This window comes from Mus caroli, chromosome 6, assembly GCF_900094665.2.
Source record: "Mus caroli chromosome 6, CAROLI_EIJ_v1.1, whole genome shotgun sequence".
Lineage (NCBI taxonomy): Eukaryota > Metazoa > Chordata > Mammalia > Rodentia > Muridae > Mus > Mus caroli.
This window is the reverse complement of record NC_034575.1, coordinates 32,131,489-32,154,230: the sequence shown is the minus strand read 5'-3', so window position 1 is coordinate 32,154,230 and position 22,742 is coordinate 32,131,489. Positions and strand designations below refer to the sequence as shown.

At 45.1% G+C, this 22,742-nt stretch overlaps 1 protein-coding gene across 2 annotated transcripts in view; it reads right to left on the bottom strand.

The window, feature by feature from the left end:
• Positions 1 to 9,998, bottom strand: part of Akr1d1 (aldo-keto reductase family 1 member D1) — a 37,443-nt gene extending 27,445 nt beyond the window's left edge. Inside the window, exons 1-3 of one of the 2 annotated variants that reach the window (XM_021165556.2) lie at positions 9,822 to 9,997; positions 7,249 to 7,413; positions 3,882 to 3,998 (exon numbers count right to left, since the gene is read on the bottom strand). In XM_021165556.2, coding sequence (XP_021021215.1) covers positions 3,882 to 3,998; positions 7,249 to 7,413; positions 9,822 to 9,914 — 375 coding nt within the window. In that variant the 5' untranslated portion in view covers positions 9,915 to 9,997. Of the gene's footprint in view, positions 1 to 3,881; positions 3,999 to 7,248; positions 7,414 to 9,821 lie in introns of both variants that reach the window. The other variant, XM_021165557.2, reaches the window with a different exon arrangement.
• Between the last annotated feature and the right edge of the window lie 12,744 nt (positions 9,999 to 22,742).

Genomic DNA, 22,742 nt, shown 5'->3' with positions numbered 1-22,742 from the left:
TCTCCTGAGAGGGTTTAAGCAAGACCTTACTCCAGCTTGTAAGAGTTAGCCAGGGATTTTAATCTCTCTTTACGTAGATTCTCTTTGTATTCTTCCCATGTGTATAAAGGTGCAGAGCTGTTGTTCTGAGTAATTTATTCCTCTGGATCTTGACAAGTATCTCAATAATTGTACCAAATGCTGTGTTTCAATAGACAGAGGAAACTTGTGTTAATATCCATTCTCTCACTTCCATGGGCACAATGCTTGGGTGAAAGGCCCAAGTTTCCTAGACCTTGGAACTCTATTTAAAGAAAAAATGTTCTTACCTTCTCAAAGGGTTGTGTGCCCCACATTTGGTGCCAGCTGGGAGGGTCCCTGCAAGCATCGTTGACAGCAGAGAAACGATCCAGGCAAGAGGTAAGAATGAAACTCTCTTTAGCCTGACTCCGCCGGTGCTGAGCCAAGCTTCTTGGCTTCTGACATCAAATTGGTTTGTTTTAGCCGTATTTAAGCTCCAGACTTAGGGCCTTGGGAGAATGTCTGGCTAAGGTAAGCATACGATCAGTGTCAGAGCTGGCCTGGCCTAAGATATCATAGACATCGCTTAGGCTGCTGTAAAGTAGGAGTGACGTGACGTCTCTCATAAGGGGCTTAATAAATAGACTTAGAAACAACATTCAAGCTTTGGGGGAAAGGGTCTGGGATAAACAAAGCATAAATTCTGGAGGTTACATCTGAAGCCTGGCTCTACAGACAGCGAAGGGTCACCAGGATGTGAACCACAGTCTTGCCCAGCATTCTGGGAGGAAGACAGGTAGACATATTTTTCCCTTGATGAGATGAGCCTGCATGTTTCGTTTTTTCTGGCTTCTCCAGTGCTAATCTGTGTGCACAAGGGCTTCTTGCCCTCTAGATATAGTTAGTATCTTTAGTTAATACAACCTTCCCTTTGCGGGAGTCTCCAGGTAGCTCCATTTGTCCAATGCATTTGGCACATTACTTCATTACCTTGCCTGAATTCCTCAGGCTTTACCGGTAGCCATGTGTACCTTTTAAAGAATAGCATGGTAGCTGAGAATGAGGACTTTCTGGGTCGGTGCTCTAGCAATCTATCCTATCTGAAGTTCAAGACAACAAAGTTTTTGCTCCCTTGACAAGGTCAAATCATGGAGGAGAGAGAAGAAATCTTTTGGCGAAAAAAAGTATAGTCCTCCGGACAAGATCTGTCAAGACCACATTATTCAACAGGCTGACATGGATGAAGGAAAATTTCATCAGGCCTAACAAGTAGATGAAGAGCTATAGACAGTCAGTGGCAGCTGAGGGAGGGAGAACCAGATGTTTGTTTGTTTTTTAAGTGATGAAAACCCAATCCTAAGTGGTTATCCCAAAACTCATGCAAATAAAGGCAAAAATAACTGGAGTCAGTAGGTTTCATACACACATGCGCGCACACACATACACATACACACACACACACACAAAAGAGAGAGACAGACAGACAGACAGACAGACACATACACAGAGAGACAGACTCAGAGAGAGACACAGACAGACACACACAGACACAGACAGACACACACACAAAAGAGAGAGACAAACAGAAAGACAGATAGACAGATACATACACAGAGAGATAAAGAGAGACAGACAGACAGACAGAGAGAGAGACACAGACATACACACGGACAGACACATAGAAAGACACAGACAGACACACAGAGAGACAGACACACACACATACATGAATGTATATACATATGAATGATGAGGTAGTAAATTTGAGAATAGGTAGACTGAGGACATGGGAGAAGTTGAGGGGAAGAAACAAATCTATATTGTCCTGCCTGTTAAATCCTCATCCGACTAAAAGCGTACAGTTATCAGTGCTGTTGCAAAGACACCAAGCCCATACCTCCACACAAAAGGGAAAATATCTTCAGAGTCCCTTCCAGCCTTGGCCTCAGAGGACAGTCACAGCAAAGCAGAACCTGGGCAGTGCGATTGATTGATTGCTTAAACTATGTTAGTCACTGAGACACAAAGTTCTCTGGAGCTGTGCCATGCTATTCAATCTGCGGACAGCTAACTAGTTTGGCTCCTTTGTTTTAAAAGGACATGCTTGTGCCTCCTGCATGTCTTTAATTTCAGCACTTCAGAGATAGAGGCAGGTGGATCTCTGAACTTGAGGCCAGCCTGGTCTACAGAGTGAGTTCCAGGACAGCCAGGGCTACATAGAGTAACCCTGTCTCGAAAAAGCAAAAATTATAAGAGAAAGGAAAAAGATTTATTTATTTCCATTTGTATGTATATACACATTCATGAGGCCAAAGAAGGCACCAGGTCCCCTGGAGACGGAGTCACGGATGCCTGTAAGCTGCTGGGAATGGCACTGGGAATCAAATTCAGGTCCTTTGCAAAAGCAGCAAGCAGGCTTAACCACTGGCCTGTCACTTTAGCATTTTAGTACTCAGTTCTGAGTTGCTGGTTTTTTGTTTGTTTTTGTTCTTTTTTTTAAAAAAAAATACCTGTTATTGATTCTTTGTGAATTTCCCATCATTCATCCAATCTCACTCATCTCCCCATCACCTTTATATCTGCCCTCACTCTTGCAACCTCCCCACAAAAGAAAACACAAACAAAAACCAAGCTAACAAAACCCATCTCGCCAAGGAAGCTGCAGTATATCGCACTCCCGCCAAGGAAGCTGCAGTGTATCCCACAGCACACCCTTTGATCACACAGCCCTACTTGCAAATGTTCAGTGAGTCATGAGTCTGGTTCGAGGTCTCTGGCTTCTGCTATTGATACCGGACACCTCTCGGTTATCTTGTTCTTGCCCTGTGTCATGGAGATTCTGCAGATTTGGATCTGCAGGACTGACCCCTTGACAAGCTGCAGTAGGTCATAGACAAGGTGGATGTTGGGGTGGGCCAACTCTGAGTCTTGAATCTGGGACTGGGTGGTAGCTGAGTGGGCCAGCCCAGCCATTCTCCTGTGCTCTTGCCCGCAGGACCAGCTGTCCCTCACACATACCACCAGGGCCAAATCTACTGTGCTGCCCAGGCAAGGGTCTGGGCTCACTCTCCAGTCCTTTCAAGTGCTACATCTGATGAGGAGCAAGGCCAGCTCACCTGCCTGCCACAGGTGTGTGTGAGTGTGTTTTAGACATCTTTCCCTCCCTCACACTAGTGCACAGCAGATGAGGGGCTGGGCCAGCTCTCTCATGCTCACACTCTCTGGGCTGCCTCACCTACTTCCCCTCTACCAGAACCAGTTTTACTGTGTTGCCCAGGCAAAGTGAAGGATCCACTCTCCCAAGTCCAGTTCTGTTTCGTAATTTCTCTTTCTCTCAATTAAAGTTTAAAGCATTTGCTGCTCAGCAACTGTATATATCAGAGTGTTAAATAAACATTGTATCTATAGATGGGAAAAGTGCCAAAAGGACTGTACTTGTATTCCAGAAATAATTGTCATCCTCATACTCCGCCTTGGTTTTTGTGTCACAAATCTGATCTCTGTGTTTAGTCATCTCCTGTTGATGGGGATGAAAGGTAAGACTTTCTAAAAATTATTATTATATTATGTGCTTTGCTCTGTGATATGTGAAGACATTTTTATGGCTGTGGGGTTCGAAGTTGGATATGTCTAGATACTGTCCAACTAAAATGTGGAGCACAGTGTTATTTTGATGGAAAACTACAGTTGTTAAAACATGTATCACAGAAACCGCATTGAGTTCAGAAACGTGGGCCCAAACCTGTAAGCATTATTTGTTGAGTTTTTGTCAGGCAAGGTCATTATACTCCCATCTATGGTAGCAAACATTATAGCATTCAGTGCTATTAAAGAATGATCAATCTGAAATAGAGCTCTAAAGTTTAGGTATGTAGGCTTACCTTAAAGGCCATGGGCATTTCGATAACATAAAGGTCTATGTAATCTAGCTTGAGAGCCTTTAGCGTCCTTTCCAGGGCTGGGAGGACCATTGATGGGACATGCTCTGTATTCCACAACTGCAAAGAAAGTCATGAAGGATAGTGAAAGACTACCTACTCCTTCCACATTCACATAGCAAAACCCTCACACACATGTCATCTGCTCCTTTTCCATCACAGACGCATGGTTACACTTGAGGGTAGGAAGACTCAATGAGTCTCTTGACACCACCGTGACAATCCACTGTTCCACAGTCTTATTTGGTCTCACACCCCAGGGCAATTTTGCCAACCATTGCTAAGGCTTTACTCTGAGTTCAAAGTGTTGAATGGTGGATGAGTAAGGCCAAGTTTCCATGCCAATGCAGAAAACAGAGTGGTAATCAGATAAACCAGTACATTTTATTGTAGCATAAATTTTATTCCAAAGCTTTTGTGTGTGTGTGTGTTGACCTTATATATTTTTCACAGGATATAAAATTGGAAAATTAGACTCCACCAGTTTTAATCTTGTCTTAAAAGTACAGACATAATGTTGCAGGATATTTGATCACACTGTGAATCCCGAGATTGTATTATTTACTGAAAAACTCTCTTTCTAGTTGTTGTATGGCTCTGCCTTACACACACCTTTAATCCCAAACAATGAAGGCAAAGTTAGTTTGAAATAGAAAGTACATGTGTTTGAAAGTGATGTCTAATTGAGTAGCAGACAAAGTGATGAATCAGAAAGATTTGAGAGAGTCTGACCAAAGAGAGGAAAGGGAGGCTGCTTAAGAGAGCAGTGCAGCTGGGCATGGTGGCACACGCCTTTAATCCCAGCATTTGGGAGGCAGAGGCAGGCAAATTTCTTAGTTCGAGGCCAGCCTGGTCTACAGAGTGAGTTCCAGGACAGCCAGGGCTACACAGAGAAACCCTGTCTCGAAAAAAACAAGAAAGAGAGAGAGAGAGAGAGAGAGAGAGAGAGAGAGAGAGAGAACAGTGCATACAGGACAAGATATTTTTACCAGGACAGTTTTACAGAGACAGGCTGCAGAGAGAGAACAAGTTAGACCAGGTGAAACAGGTAGACCCAGAGAATGAGAAGGAGCCAGATTAGAACAAATTGCCAAAGTTAGTATGAGGCCAAGCAGAGCAATTCTGAAACTGAGAGAAGCCGTATTAAATCAGCCAGCTTGGAGAAAAATTTGAGCCTAAGCAGCTGAGTTGAATCAGCCAGCAGAGCCCAGAAAGAACTAGCAAGGGTGAGCTTCTTCAGCAGTAAGTCTCCGAGGCTGAAAACATTCTAGGTCTAGATAAGGTTGTACAGAGACTAGACATTTTCAGGACCAGGCCTAGGTTAGCAGACTGAGACAAGAAGCCTTGGAGACTTGACATTTAAACAAAAGAATAAAAGACACCTTTACAACACAGTAATTAATATTAACTGCTTGGTAGACCGTGGCAGAAGGGTGGAAAGTTCAAGGTCTACCTGGACTTCAGAATCCCAGGCCAGATTAGGTAACATGTCAAGAATCTGTCTCAAACTATAGTTTAAGGAAGGATTAATTGATGGAGGGAGCTTTGGAGGAAGAGGCTGGCAGTAAAGGGATTGACATACAAGTATGAGGACCTGAGTTTAATCTCCTGGCCCCATGGAAAAGAGCCAGGCTTGGTAGCATATACACAGTTACAGTGCTAGAGGGGAAGAGACAGGTAATCCCTGGTCTTGCTGGCTAGCCTAAGCTGATCAGTGACCCCCAAATCTCAGTGAGAGACCCTGCTTCAAAAACACAAGGTGGATTGCTGCTACAAAGGAATGACAGCAGAGGTTGACCCATGCAGTCACACACCACGCAGTCTCTCTCTCTCTCTCTCTCTCTCTCTCTCTCTCTCTCTCACACACACACACACACACACCTACCTGCATATACATATCATTTCAAAGATTGGAATGTAGCTTAGTGCATCAGTGCTTACCTTACACGCACAAGGCCCTGGGTTCAAACCCTAGTAATGGGGATAGGATAGAAAAAATGTAAAGGAGAGAGGAGAAAAACATGCTTCCATTATCACCACGGGCTTCCATTATCATTGCCATTCCATCCAAGTGAAAGTATGTTTTCCATCCTAGTTTCCTTTTTCTTTTCTTTCTGAGGTGCTGGGGATTGAACCCAGGGCCTAATCATGCCAGGTAAACTCTCTACCATTGAGCTACAGCCTAATTCCTTTCTAAAATTAAAGATAAAGTCTTGTTAAGTTACTTAGGCTGTCTTAACTCTCCCAAACAGGCATTGATCTGTGATTCCTCTGCCTCAGCCTCCTGAGTAGCTTGGATTACAGGCCCTCTTTAATGTTCCTTTGTTCAACAAGGACATACAATATTAGTTTTGTGCTAGGTACAGTTCAAGTGCTTTGTAAATACTAACCCATAAGTTTAGGAAATGCTTGGCTTTATCATTTACAACTTATATAGGGAAAAGAAGGTTCATAAATGCTAAGTATCTCACAGCTGGACCATATAGCTACTTTTGTAAGTATTCTCTTTTATTATTCTGTGGGATTAATGTTCTCACACAGGTAATTGTCTTAGTCACTATTCCATTGTTGTGTAGAGACACCAAGACTAAAGCAACTCTTATTTTAAAAAAGCATTTAATTGGGGTCTTGCTTACAGTTTCAGAGGCTTAGCCCATTATCATCATGGTGGCAAGCACACCGACATGGACCTGAAGTAGTAGCTGAGAGCTTTACTTACTGATCCACAGAGAGTACTGAAACCTTAAAGTTTACCCCTAGTGACACACCTCTTTCAACAAGAACACCCCTCCTCAAACAAGCCCCCCCCCCCCACAATCCTTATAAACAGTGTGTAAACTGGGTACTAAGCATACAAGGATATGAGCCAATGGAGTCATTCTTATCTAAACCACCATGAAAACCTACCACAAAGTCTGTGCACTCATCCTCCACCTCATACTGCCCTTGGGTGTTGGTAAAACTGCAGTGAAGGCAGAGCTTCATAGGCCATAGCCACCAGCCCTTCCATGAATTCAGTTACACATGGCCTTCTGTTTACTTGTTATATTTCGATGTGTGTGCTGTATTATGTTTAAGTGACATGCATGTATACACAGGTATATTGTTTTTAGCAAATTAAGGGATTACAAATGATAATTTGCCCACCACCTCCTCCCTTTCTTCCCCCTCTTCCTCCCTTTATTGTTTGCTAGTGTTTGATTAAGATCATTTCTAGGGCCTTGGGCATGCCTGGTGAGGACTATCTTACTAAGCTCTGCTCTCACACTACGCCCCATTCACTGTATCTACATAGTAAGACATGACTCACCTTTCCGCAGTAGAAGATCTCTTCCCTCTTTACCTTCCCTTCTGCTATCTTTTCTCTGATGGCCTCACCGACTTCATGCTCATTGTGGTAAACATAGGCACCATCAATGTGCTGGTACCCCTCATCAATAGCTGTCTTCACTGCCACATAGGTCTTCCCAGGGACCTTATGAGATAAGGGGGATAAATATGGGGAGGAGGGAAATGGGTTTTAAAAGGATATCTCATGATACATTGATTTATAGCTCACAGAACAGTTTCCAATGTCATGCTTTGATGATTGGAAGATCGTAGAGGTAAGAGACTCTGGTGAACTGCCTCATTCAATGCTCCATCTGTGCACTCCAGGTTGTCCTTGACACTGGAGCTTCAGAAATGTGATTTAACCAGTATTGCCAAAGCAATGTGCAGAGACCAAGGTCTGGACATGAATGATATTGGTTCACATTTCAGCCCTGGGCCTTGGCAGTCTAACCTGGAGTGATGGGTTCAGTCTCTCTATGCTCATCTCTCTTTCCCCATCTGTCAGTGGGCTTAACTGGTATTGGCTTTGCAATGTGAGGATTATGTTAGAAAATGCATGTGCTACAAAACATGTACAGAGCTCCAGGCACATAGTTAGGTGTTTAGAACACTTTTAGCTATTATTTTTTTAAATTTATTTATATCTCCATATTGTCTAATGTACACATCCCTCTCACAAACTTTTCCATTAGATTAATAAGCACTATTTGAACATGCATTGCATACAAGGCATTGTCATGAGACTCTAGAGTTGAACGAGCAACGGTCTTTTCTAACAAACTTCTCGGGCTAGTGAGAAAGATTACAGAGTGTCAGTAGGACAGGAGACAATGTGTGAACATGTGGGAGTTAGGATGTCATGAGTGGAAAGAGGTATCCTTTGATTTGATCCTTCAAAGTTTACTATAAGGGGCTTCGAGATGGCTCAGTTGGTAAACTGCATGCCCTAGTAACTCAAGGGCCTGAACTTGGATCCCCAGCACTCACATAAAAGCTACACATGAAGGGGTGAGTCTGTATCTGCAGTGCTGGCTTGAGGAGCAGAGACAAGCAGATTGATCCTTGGAGCTCATTGGTCTGCCACTGTAGCAGCTAGTGAGCTCTAGGATCAGTGCAAGATCCTATCTTTAAAAAATAACCAGCCCAACTTGAGACCCATCTCATGGGCAAGCACCAATCCCTGCCACTATTAATGTTGCTCTATTATGCTTGCAGACAGGAATCTAGCACGGCTGTCTTCTGAGAGGCTCCACCTAGCAGCTAGCTCAGACAGATGCAGACAGCCACAGTCAAACAGTAGATGAAGCTTGGGGACTCTATGGAAGAACAGGAGAATCTGGAGTTCTAGGTCTTGACTAGACTGGCTGACCAATGAGGAAATGGAATCTGCCTGCCATTCCCTACATAGAGCTAGAGTCAGAGGCACATGCCACCATGCCTGGCTTTTTATGTGAGTGCCCGGGGGAGCAGGAGTAGGGTGTGGGGTGTGGGGTGTGGGGAAGCGGTATGTGAATTCAGATCCTCACCTATGTAAAGCAAACACTTCACCCACTGTGCCTCTCCCCAGCCTTAGGTCATGATCTGCATGTACGGAGAGTGGCTAATGGGCTGGATAGACAAGTCAGCTAACCTATAAAAGCTTAGAGCATAAGGTAAGGAATGAGGGATTTGTAGTTGATGAGGAGTGGAAGTATGCATGATCACACATGGGCAGCATAAAGACCCCAGTGCCACTCCTCTGACACCCTCAATTGGAGTTTGCATCCCAGTCAACACAAAGACACCAATGTTGCTTCACGATGTTCACCACCTTGAGAGTCAGCATTACCACAGGATCAAAGCAACACAGGGAAACAACCATGCAGAAACTCTTCTGTGTGGTGATGTTGGTTCCTCTCCTTTCACTGTTTTCAGATATTAGGCACAGTTCTAGAACCAAACTCCACCTTCTCTGCTTCCACAGGTAAGGAGTCTGTTTTCTCCTAGAATGTAAATGCCTACATAGCAAGACACTCTCTTCATACTGGAAGCTTCTACAGACTCATGCTTACAGATGAGTCTAGCCTGTAGCCAACAGACCACATCTGGACAAAGGTGACTATGAATGCATCTCTCCACAAACTCACAGATTTAAAATGTTGTGACTTTGTTTGTACTCTTTTGAAGCCTGTACTCTGTGGATGGTGACATCATGTCACAATGGAAAAAGCTTGAATTAAGATATGCCTGTGTGGCAGGTATTCATTAAACACTTATTAGACTGAACTAAAAGTTCTTAAATAAAAACTTTAAAAAAGTTATTTATAAATCATTAACTCCCAAGTCCCTTGTTTCACTCTGGCTGTTAGCCTTCAGTTGACTTTCATGGAGAAGGAAAAAAAAAATCAAACAAACTGCATTCTGCAACTATATAACCTTAAAAATGTGACCGGATAGAATTTGACTTCTGATTTAAAATCGGTTTAGGCAACATACACCACCACCAACAACAAACACACACATACACACACACACACACACACACACATACACACACACGAATATACATACCGGTCTAGGATCTGAGTAGGTTCCAAGCCCAATGAGTGGAATGTTGTTCCCATCACTTAGGGATATTTGGTGGTGTGCAGCGCTGAGGTTCATGGTAGAGAAGAATCTGAAGCTTCTGGGGTGATTCTGAACAGGGCAGAGGCACACTATTTGAAAAGGTGCCTATTGCATAAAAGAACTGAGCACTAGGAGGAGGAGCAGGGTGGGGAAAGATGATAGACAAACAGATTTCTCAATCTCTCTGAAAACTCTAGGCAGTTGTCGTAGTCAGGGTTTCTATTACTGCACAAACATCATGACCAAGAGGCAAGTTAGGGAAAAAAAGAGTTTATTCAGCTTACACTTCCATGGTGCTATTCATCACCAAAGGAAGTCAAGGCTGGAACTCAAGCAGGTCAGGAAGCAGGAGCTGATGCAGAGGTCATGGAGTGATGTTACTTACTGCCTTGCTTCCCCTGGCTTGCTCAGCCTGCTCTCTTATAGAACCCAAGACTACCAGCCCAGAGATGGTCTCACCCACAAGGGGCCTTTCCCCCTTGATCACTAATTGAGAAAATGCCCCACAGCTGGATCTCATGGAAGCATTTCCTCAACTGAAGCTCCTTTCTCTGTGATAACTCCAGCCTGTGTCAAGTTGACACACAAACCAGCCAGTATGGCAGTGTTTTTTGTTGTTGTTATTTGTTTATTTGTTTTTTGTTTGGAACATCCTCAGAGGTCTGAAACTAGTAAACCTGTTGAAGGGTTATGCTTAGTGTCCTGCAAAGGAAAACAGTTTGTTCAAGGAAAGCAATCTACCTGGTTTCTGTCCCCGGGGATTTGTTGGCAAATAAGAGATTTACCCTAAATTTCCTTAAACGATAAAGAAATTAGCCCATATTGGAGTGAGGTGACGGGGCTGGATCTCTAATGGTAAGAATCATGAGGCCATAGCTCTCATGCCTTCATTGAGCCTAAATAACTCCCCAAACACCATTTTCAAATATAGTAGTCTATTTATCTATGAGAGATATGTTTCCAAGGTCCACAACAGATGTCTGAAACTGCACATAGAGGTTACAGTTTCCTACATATCCGTACATCACACTTTTGTCTTTTCACTTAAAGCAATCATTGTACAGTTTCCCTTTGGCAGTTGAATGGCCATAACCACTGATCTCTTACTTTGAAGCCATGATAAATAAGATTTACTTGAGTTTGAACATTCTGGCATTACAAGTGGCCCACTGGTGGTGGTAGACACATTGGCAAGCAGAGGCAGGGGGATCTCTTAAGGCCAGTCTGGTTTATAGAGCAAGTTCCAGGACAGACAGGTCTACACAGAGAAACCAGAAACAAAAAAGAAAAAGAAATGAAAGTTAACATTGCATCAATTAATCAGATGCCTAGGGTGGCTATGAAGTAACTAAGGGACCTATGGAGTCAGCCCTTTCCTTTCTGTAACCAAATTTCAGAGATAAATCAACTGTTAAAGAATGTGTTCACTATTTGTCTCACTGGTGTAGAGGTCTTGAGCCCAGGTCGCTGACTCATTACTCTGGGCCTGTACTTTGGGCAGCATAGTTTATCACAGTGGGAGCATGAAACATACTCCTGCAAGATGGTCAAACTACAAATACCATACCTAATTGGCTAGACTCTACCTCCGAAAAGTTCCAGGACAGAATCAACAGTCCCATCCCGAGAGAGAAACAGGCAAATCATAAAGAGGCCAAGGCAACAGCCACCTGCAGCAAGACACACACTCAGTATTGTAGCTTCCTTCGTGCCTGTTGTGCAGTGTGATATGGGCACCACGATGGCCTTGCTGGTTTCAGAGAACTGACTGCCTACAGCTTTCCTAGTAATTCCATGTCCTTGCTGTTCTGTTCCCAGGGTCCCCCTGGAAGGCTCAGCTTTACCCTGGCAGATTCATTTACAATCTCAGGGACTTCTTGAAATGACTTCAACCCTGACCCCTGCTGCTTCTCAGACCATTTAACAAACAAACAAAAAAAAGCTAAGTGGAAGTGTCGGTGACTCCATATCTCTTGTATTTTACATGTTTGTTATTCCCACAAGTTATCCCTCATGCAGGGAGACCCTGGCTTCTCTTTTCACATCTAAGTCATTGAAACCGACTTCTATGTCTTCTAAGCCTGCTGTGATTGTGGTCCTGTGTAATCCCGGGGTGCCCTCAAAGTATCTTTCCTCTTCTAGTGCCAGGCTCTTTAGGGACCACACTCTGCTTGGCAGCAAGATTACTTGCATTCCTTTTCCAGCCAAAAGTCACACGTTTTCTAGTTCTACAGGTTCTCAGTCTAAACCTGGCTGGAAGCATCCTGCGATGGCCAGGCTGCAGCCAAAGTTTTCCTGTGCTGGACAAACCAGGCATAGACACTCTCTGAATGAAGCACAGGTGACCTCCTGTCTGATCCCAGTGGAAACAATGACTTCATGGAAACTAGAGGAAAGTCCACCTTTGCTGGAGAAAAACAGACATGCTTTTATAGACTATCTCCTGTTGTCACCCCCCTCTCTGGGTTTTGACAATCTCTTTGTGCTGATCCTTCCTGGAATTTAGGGGGGGGGGGGCTTCTTGATATGTGAAGTCTTGGACAGTTATCTTTTTCACCTTTCTGTCTTCTCTCCAGGAGCTTCTATAGCATATGCACTGGTATGCTGGGCTCTGTCTATGTTTGTTGGGTGTAGGCCTTTTTCTATAGTGAGTTCTTGTTTTAATTTATACATATATATATATATATATATATATCCATGGATATATATATATATGATTTGACTGCATGTATGTGTTGTAACCCCTGAATTACTGATACTAGAGACACTTCAGTGTTGTATACAGGATGGCAAATGCAGTGAGACAATCTAAAATGACTTCCAGAAACATGCAGCGTACTATCGAAGATGTAGTATCAAGTTGCAAAGCTTGCCAATTGATCAATACCCACAACACTGCGGAACAGCCTAGCTCATGTCTGTGAGATAAGAGACCAGAGGCCTACTGGGAAGTTGATTTTACAGAAATCAAACCAGGAAAGTATGGCTAGAGGTACTTATTAGTGTTCATGGATACCTTCTCCGGGTGGACAGAAGCCTTTCCAACGAAGACTGAGACTTTAAAGGTAGTGGCTAAGAAGTTGCTGGAAGACATCCTACCCAGGTATGGATTTCCACATATGATAGATCAGACAATGGACCAGTGTTTGTGTCCAAAGTAAGCCAGAATGTAGCAAGATATATTGGGGCAGATTGGAAGTTACATTGTGCGCACAGATCCCTAAGTTCAGGACAGGTAGAAAGAATGAATCGGACACTTCAGGAGGCCTTGACTAAATTATCCCTAGAGACTGCCATAGACTGGGTGACACTCCTTCCCTTTGCCCTGTATAGAGTAAGGAACTCTCCTTACAGGTTAGGACTAACTCCTTTTGAAATCATGTATGGTGTCCAGTCCCCTATTGTCCCAAACCTTCAGTCAGCAGCCATTGCAGAATTAGAAGGTGATGAATTCATAACTAAGGTCAGAGCAACACAATGGATTCACGAGCAGGTTTGTCTGTGAGACCCCGACTTAGAGCATTTCTCCCTGGAAGGTAAAGCCCCTGGATGTTCCCGAAGCTTGTTTTCCCTGATCTTTAAAAATACAGCTAGAAAGAAGCTCTTTGTTCTCTATAGCCAGGAAAAGACCTTTTTGTTTCTATACTGTACAACCGGAGATGCCTGCCTTCCTGTGCCAAGGACATGGAGATAGACGCCTGAGAGGAGGTTGCAGCTCACTCCCCCGCTCACCAGAAAGGAGCTGTAGCCAACTCTCCTCCCAACTCCTCCCAACTCTCCTCCCAACTCCTCCCAATTCCTCAGCTAGCTGTTAAAAGCCCCCTACTGTCACTGCTCGAGGTCGAACTCCCCTGCCCTGCACAGTGGCAGAGGGACTTTGTCCTCAGCTAGCTGATAATAAAACCTCTTGCAGTTTGCATCAGGTGTGGTTTTCTTCCCGAGACTTGAGCGGAGGCCCAAATTTGGAGGTCTTACATGTGGGGGCTCGTCCGGGATTTGTGGCCTACCCCAGTTCTCAGAGACCCCGCTTGGAGGTAGGATCCTATCTTTGTCTATATCTTTGTCTATATCTTTGTCTATCTTTGTCTATATCTTTGTCTATCTCTTTGTCTGCCGGCTGTATTTAAATTAGGTATTCTCAGTTTGCAGTCGTCCGCACTCATGAGAGCAACAAACTCCCTGTACGGGATGGAGGGGAGGGTTACTGACAGACGTGTCAGGAGTAACCGGCTGCCACCCTGGGAGACGTCCCAGGAGGTCTGAGGGAGTTCCAGGGATGCCTAGAGATCTCCCATCAGGGTGCCAAGTGGGAGTGTGCTCACTCGGCCATCTGTTTGGGTTCTGGTCTCGGTTAGCATAGTCTTTTTGTGTGTATATATTGTTTGTTTCCCTGTATGTGACTCTGACGATGGGACAGACTAGTAGCACTCCCCTTGGACTGACTCTCGAGGATTAGACTAAAATTAAGACTAAGACTCACAATCTGTCTGTGGATGTCAGAAAGATTTTGGAGAACTTTCTGCTCTACGGAATGGCCAGCTCTTAATGTTAGTTGGCCACCAGAGGGCACTCTTGATTTGATTGTGATTTCTGCCTTTAAACATGTTATGCAGAGGGGGCCGGGGTCTCAACCAGATCAAGTGCCCTACATTCTCATCTGGGAAAATTTAGCGCAAGACCCCCCCATCCTTCAGAAGAACAAGCCGGGATCCCAAATCCTGGCTTTCCGCCACTCAGAAAAAAAAAACAAACTAAAATAAAAACTGCGGGGGCTAAACCACAGCCCTCGCTCCTCCCAGGATCTATCCAGAGAGAGAAGAACCTCCAGAATGGTGTAACACCCCACCCCCATATCCCCAACCAGTCCCCTCCCAGATTTCTCAACAGGGTGCTCCTAAAGATGCGGGGGAGGGACCAGCTGCTGGAACCTGAGGCCGGCAAGCTCGGAGCCCAGAGGGACCAGACTCAACCACCGTGCTGCCTTTATGTACTTATGGCCCTCCTCCAGCAGACCCTGGACAACTGCAGCCCCTTCAGTACTGGCCTTTTTCCTCCTCTGATCTCTATAATTAAAAGGCAAATCATGCCCCCTTCTCTGAAAACCCCTCTAGCCTTACTAATCTAATGGAATCTCTTATGCTCTCTCATCAGTCCACTTGAGATGATTGTCAGCAGCTTTTACAGGTTCTTTTCACCACAGAAGAGAAGGAAAGGATTCTGCTGGAGGCAAGAAAGAACGTACTGGGGGCCAATAAACGGCTAACACAACTTCCGGATGAAATAGATGCAGGCTTCCCTCTGACACATCCTGACTGGGACCTAACAGGCCTGAAGGTAGGGAGCAGTTGACAGTTTTCTGTCGGGCTCTGGTAGCAGGACTGAGGGGAGCTGGCAGGCGCCCCACCAATTTGGCCAAGGTAAGAGAGATCCTACAAGAGGAAAAGGAGCCCCCAACAGTGTTTTTAGAGCTCCTCTTAGAAACATACAGGTGTTACACTCCCTTTGACCCTACGTCAGAGGGCCAGCAGGCAGCAGTGGCCATGGCTTTCATCGGGCAGTCTGCTTCTGACATTAGGAGAAGGTCACAGCGTCTAGAAAGTCTGCAAACATTATCTTTGCAAGATCTGNTTAAGGAGGCAGAGAAAGGGTACTATAAGAGAGAGACTAAAAAAGAAAAAAGAGAAAGAGAAAAGAGAGAGGATGAGGAAAGAAAAAGTAGACGAGATAAAAGGCTGAAAAGAAATTTAACTAGGGTTGTGGCTACATTCGCAGGTGATAAAGAAGTTTATAGAAAAGGTAGAGGAAGTAGGTAGAGAGGAAGTAGGCAGACAGGGTACCTGGGCAACACAGGGCTGAAAAGACCTCAGAACTCCAGAAGACCTTCACAACCACCTATAGATGAGGACCAATGTGCATACTGTTAAAAAAAAAAAAAAAAAAAAAAAAAGGACACTGGGCAAGAGACTGCCCCCAAAAAGAGCCACTGGGAAAATTGAAGAACAAGAAAACCATAGTAATCGGGGCTACTACTCAAAAACTATACTCTTGGACCACTGTTAAAAAAGTTGATTTGGGAAAAAGCCAAGTAACTCATTCCTTCCTCGTCATTCCTGAATGCCCCACCCCATTGTTGGGGAAAAACTTATCAAAATTAAAAGCCTAAATAAGCTTCTCTTCGGAAGGAACTTCAGTCTCTTGGCAAGCCCCTATCTCTATAACTTTAGCTTTAAAATTAAAAAAAAATATAGATTACATGAGCCTCAAGCCCCATTGAGAAAAGTACTAGAAGGGACCTGGTTAGAGAGATATCCTCAAGCCTGGGCAGAGACTGGAGGTATGGGAGAGACAAAGAGGGTGCCCCCCATCGTTGTGATGCTGAAAACTGGTGTGACTCCTATCAGGGTACGGCAATACCCCATGAGCAAAGAGGCCCAAGAGGACATCAGACCTCACATTCAAAGGCTCTTAGAACTAGGTGTTTTGGTCCCTTGTCAATCTCCCTAAAATACTCCGTTGCTACCAGTTAAAAAGCCAGGCACTAATGATTATCGGCTAGTACAAGACTTAAAAAAAGTAAACAAAAGAGTACAAGATATTCATCCTACTGTCCCTAACCCCTACAATCTACTCAGTTCTCTCCACCCTGACAGACAATGGTATACGGTACTGGACCTAAAGGACGCATTCTTCTGCCTAAAACTACATCCCATGAGTCAGGTAATCTTTGCTTTCGAGTGGAGAGACCCAGATTCGGGACAGGCTGGACAACTAACTTAGATACGTTTGCCTCAAGGATTCAAAAACTCTCCTACTCTCTTTGATAAGGCCCCCCCACCAGGACTTGGCACTGTTCAGGTCAGAAAACTCCCAAATTTTTCTCCTTCAGTATGTTGATGACCTGCTTCTTGCTGCCACCACAGAGCAAGAGTGCAGACTGAAAACTAAAAAAATTACTGGTGGAATTGAGTGAGTTGGGATACAAGGCATTCGCTTAAAAAGCCCAGATTTGCCAGACAGAAGTAACGTATTTGGGTTATACTCTCAGGGGAGGGAAACAGTGGCTGACAGAAGCTCAGAAAAAGACTGTGACTCAAATCCCCATCCCAACAACCTCGAAGCAGGTGAGGAAATTTCTGGGCATGGCTTGGTTTTGTAGGCTCTGGATCCCAAGCTTTGCCACTCTGGCAGCCCCACTCTACCCCTTACTAAAGAGACTAGGACTTTCTCATGGACCCCCATACACCAGGAGGCTTTTAAAGAGATTAAAAAGACCTTGCTTAGTGCACCAGCCCTAGCCCTGCCAGACCTGACTAAGTCTTTCACTCTCTACGTAGACTAAAGAACAGGAATAGCGGGAGGGGTCCTGACCCAAGCTCTGGGGCCATAAAAACGACCTGTGGCCTAATTGTCAAAAAAATTAGACCCAGTGACCAGTGGATGGCCATCTTGCTTAAAAGCTGTCACTGCTGTGGCACTACTTCTCAAAGATGCTGACAAACTGACTCTAGGTCAACGAACTATAGTAGTAGCCCCCCCCCCATGCCTTAGAAAGCATCGTTAGACAACTGCCTGATGGCTGGATGACTAATGCTCGCATGACCCATTATCAGAACCTCTTACTGACTGAAAGAGTGCAGTTTGCACCCCCTGCTATCCTAAATCCTGACACCTTGCTGCCAGAAGCTGATGACTCCCTACCAGTGCACCAGTGTATGGACATCCTGGCAAAAAAACCGGAACTAAGAAAGACCTCACTGACCAGCCATGGCCAGACTGCCCCAACTGGTGCACGGATGATAGCAGTTTTTTGGTTAAAGGTAAGCAAAAAGCGGAGGCAGCAGTGGTCAACAGAAAACAAGACATCTGGGCCAGCAGCTTGCCTGAAGGGACAACAACCCAGAGAGCAGAGCTAATCACACTCACCCAAGCCTTGAGGCTGGCAGAAGGAAAAAACATCAATATCTACACAGACAGCAGGTATGCTTTCACCACTGCTCACATACATGGGACAATCTATAGACAAAGGGGACTACTCACATCTGCTGGGAAAGATATTAAAAATAAAGAAGAAATCTTGAGCCTATTAGAAGCTATACACTTGCCAAAAAAACTGGCCATCATACATTGCCTTGGTCACCAGAAAGGCCATAGCAAAGGAAAATCAGATGGCTGACCTGGTTGCCAAAGAGGTAGCCCAAAGAGCTATGATCTTCATAGCTAGAGAGAAAAATAAAGAACTTAAGGACCATTATGAACTCAAAGACACAGGCTTTGACTATACTCCAGAAGATCAGAAACTAACAGGCAAAATACCTGAGATATATAGGTATACTCCCCAGGGAGTGGCTAAGACCCAAGATGGTCACTCGGTCCTGCCCACCAGAGAAAGGCAACAATATATAGCCAATCTACACTGGCTCACACACTTGGGAATTAAAAAGCTCAAAGAAATTGTTAAGAGCTCAAACTACTATGTTATAAAACTGTCCGACGTTGCCCAAGAGATTGTTGATAAGTGTCAAGCCCGTGCCCTCACCAATGCCAGGCACCACAAGAATGCTCTTGGAAGGCAGCTAAAAGGTGACTGACCAGGGGCATACTAAGAAGTAGATTTTACTAAAGTTAAACTAGCCAAGTACGGTAATAAATATCTATTAGTTTTTATAGACACTTTTTCAGGGTGGGTCGAAGCCTTCCCCATTAAGAAGGAGACTGCCAATGTCGTGGCAAAGAAGATATTAGAGAAAATTTTCCCAAGATTTGGCATCCCTAAGGTACTTTCATCAGACAATGGCCCCTCCTTCGTTGCCCAGGTAAGCCAAGGATTAGCCAGACAATGGAGATAAATTAAAAGTTACATTGTGTTTATAGACCCCAGAGTTCAGGACAGGTAATGCGGGTAAATAGAACATTAAAAAAAAAAATCTTAACTAAATTGGCTTTAGAGATCAGCGGAAAAGATTGGACAGCTCTCCTTCCCTTCGCCTTGTTCTGAGTACAGAACACCCCAGGAAAATTTAAACTTACACCCTTTAAACTCCTCCGTGGGGGACCGCCCCCCCTTAACAGAAGCAGGAAAATGTTTGACCTTGATGTTCCTTTTTTCCCAACCCCTGCTAGCTCACCTAAAGGTCCTAGAACTGGTCAGAAAAAATGCCTGGGAATTGGTAAAAAAAGCATACGAACCAGGAACGACCGTGGTGCCACATAAATTTCAAATAAGAGATCCTGTCCTAGTCCGGCACCACCATTCCAGCAACCTTAAACCCAGATAAAAAGGACCCTACCTGGTGCTTCTGATAAGCCCCGCTGTCCTCCAGCCTGAGCCCGGCTCCCCCTCCCAGCCCTGCTGCGGGCCCACTGGCCTGGCCTTGCTCACACTCACCAGGCACAGCACAGGAACCTCCTCCCTCCCTCCTACTACTGAGGAGAGACTCTCTAGTCTTATTCGAGGGGCTTCTGAGGCTCTCAATGCTACAAATCCTAAAGTTGCGACCTCATGTTGGCTTTGTTTGACAGCTGGGCCAGAGGTTTAATTTTCCTAGTTCTAAGATTAGAACTATGTACTAGAAGGAGTGGGGAATGTGAGACCCTGACTTAGAGCATTTCTCCCTGGAAGGTAAAGCCCCTGGATGTTCCCGAAGCTTGTTTTCCCTGATCTTTAAAAATATAGCTAGAAAGAAGCTCTTTGTTCTCTATAGCCAGGAAAAGACCTTTTTGTTTCTATACTGTACAACCAGTGATGCCTGCCTTCCTGTGCCAAGGACATGGAGATAGACGCCTGAGAGGAGGCTGCAGCTCACTCCCCCCTCACCAGAAAGGAGCTGTAGCCAACTCTCCTCCCAACTCCTCCCAACTCTCCTCCCAACTCCTTCCAATTCTTCAGCTAGCTGTTAAAAGCCCCCTACTGTCACTGCTTGGGGTCGAACTCCCCTGCCCTGCACAGTAGCGGAGGGACTTCATCCTCAGCTAGCTGATAATAAAACCTCTTGCAGTTTGCATCAGGTGTGGTTTTCTCTCGGGACACTGGGATGCTGGCTAGCTCATCCTGAGACTTGAGCGGAGGCCCAAATTTGGAGGTCTTACATGGCCTAAACTGCCTGCCCCTATGAAGCAGGCCTGGTTCCAGAGCTGTACAAGTTTCACCCTGGAGACTGGGTCTAAGAGAGGAGGTTTTGCCAGAAAGCGCTAGAGCCTTATGACTTGGACAACTGAGAATTCTGAAACAGGTTACTGGGCCCAACTGGCTAATACAAAAAAGCCACTTGGGACCCCGTGGTTTCCAGATTTAACCTTTGACCTGTGCTGGCTGATAACTAGTGGCCTGACACCCAAGCATCCATGCCCTAAGTGTAGATGGGAGACTTTTTATATATGTCCGGGGGTGGGGGTGGGATTGTGGCATGTGGGGGACTAGAACAATTCTATTGCGCCTCTTGAGGTTGTGGAGCCTCAGTTGCAGTTAGGGAATGGAAGGCATCAAAGGAAGATCTTATCACAGTTGCGGGACAGGGGAGCGACTCTGAAGTTCGATTTAGGCTCACCAACCTAGGAAAGCAGGAAAAGGGCTGGGAAGCTGAGAAGTCGCTAGGCCTCTGGCTTTATATTATTGGCAGAAACAACCTTGGACTCATTTTCACAATTAGGCTCCTGATAAAACCAAGAGGAAACCCCCTGCCGGTGGCTGTAGGACCAAACTGGATTCTGACAAACCCTAAACCTTTACCAAGATGCCCTGAAAAAACCTGCAGCAAAGCTGGTCCTCAGACTGGTGACTGCTGCCCCCCGCCCCCCACCCCCACCCCCGCCCCCCCCCCCCCCCCCCCCCCCCCCCCCCCCCAGAGGTCCCCAGCCCCGGGATCTTTTTGTTAAATCGCACAGAGCCGATAGATTCGCTCTGGTCAACGATGCTAAAAACCTTTCAGATTTTTAAAGACTCCCACCCAGAGCTAACCACCTCCTGCTGGCTGTGCTATAATGCCAGATGCCCTTTTTATGAAGGTGTTGGATTTATATCTAAATATAATGAGTCCAAGAGAGACACTGCATGCAGATGGTCCCAAGAAGGCCCAGCCTGAACCCTGCAGATCACCATATCAGGACAGGGGACCTGCCTGGAAAAAGTTCCCTTGTCACATCAGCACCTTTGTATCAAAACAACACCCCCCAACCCCCGGTTCATTCAAAATGGGTTATTCCCCCCAAACAGGCTTGGTGGGACTGTTCAACAGGGTTGACTCCATGTGTGCATGGAGAGGTCCTTAATTCCCCTACTGCAAAGGAGCTCTGTATTCTAGTCCAGTTGGTGCCACACATAACCTATTATTCAGAAGAAATAGTGCTGAAGAACCTAATAAATAGGGCATGTTGGGGGAGACCTCATGAGACAGAAGAGAGAACTTATTTTCCTAACTTTGGCTGTAATTCTGGGAGCAGGACTAGCTGGGGCAGGCACCGGGATAGCATCCCTAACGTTGTACGAGAAGAACTATAACAGCCTTAAATTAGATATAGATGAAGATATCCAACTCTTAGAAAAGTCCATCGTATTCCTAGAGTGAAAAGTAGATTCCCTGGCTGAGGCAGTTCTGCAGAGCAGACGAGGATTAGACTTAGTGTTCCTGCAGCAGGGATGCTTGTGTGCTGCTCTGCAAGAAGAATGTCGCTTTTATGAAAAACATTCTGGAATCATCAGAGAATCATTTGCTAAGGTTAGAGAAAGCATAGAGAGGCACCAAAGAGAACAAGAAAGCTCCAAAAGCTGGTATCATTCACTATTCCATACTTCCCCATGGTTAACTACCCTCATTCCCACAATTACAGGGCCCCTGATAAGTCTGTCACTGCTCATTTTCGGGCCATGCATAATCAATAAACTTTTACGGTATATAAAGCAGAGATTAGGGACTGTTCAACTGATGGTGATGAGATCCCAGTACCAACCAGTTAGCACAGATGATTTAGGCCTATAAAGAGTCCAAGATTGGCCTCTAGAATCACCAAAAGAAGGGGGAATGTTGTAACCCCCTAACTACTGATACTAGAGACACATCAGTGTTGTGCACAGACAGTTTGCCTCCGTGCCTCGCCCCCGAAGCTCCCATCCTCCCTCCAGCCCACTGCAAACACAACATGCAGAGAGCGGGTTTCTGTGCTGCATCCTCCTGTATCAGCTACTGGCAGTAGCCTCTTTGATGACTGTTGGACTAGGTACCAATCTATGAGTATGTAAGAATATCATTAGGAATCATTGTGTTGATTTTGTTGTTGTTGTCTGGGTTTTGCTTTTAGTTTTTGGTTTTAGTTGTTTCCTACCATGGGTCTCTGGGCTATGCAACTTCCAATTCCTGGTCATCCAGGAAGTGTCAGGAATGGACTCCCTCTGGTGGCGTGGGCCTTAGAATTGGTCCATCATTGCTTCGCTACTCTCACATGTTCTTTGTCTCCATTGCCCGAGTATGTATTGCAGGTGGAATAAATTATAGGACTAAAGTTTTGTGGCTGGATTGGTGTCCCAATGCCACCTTCAAAAACCTTGCCTGATTACAAAGGATGGCTGGTTCAGGCTCCGAATTCTCCCTTACTAGGAGTCCTAAGTGGGTTACCCTCGTAGAATCCCAAGAATTTCTACTGGACTAGGTTTCCACATCCCCTCAACCCTCCATCCCTCACCCTCAAGCCAAATACCCTTCAATTCCAATCCTCCCTCCTTCCCCACCTGATTGTTGCGGCCTGCCCGCAGTCCACAACATGAACGGTTCAACTGAGAATGGCAGTTCGAGCTGAAAAGAGAGGAATCTAGACGGGGCGGAAGAATGAATGGAGCTAAGACAAGATCCTGATCAAAGCTCAATTTTACTATTT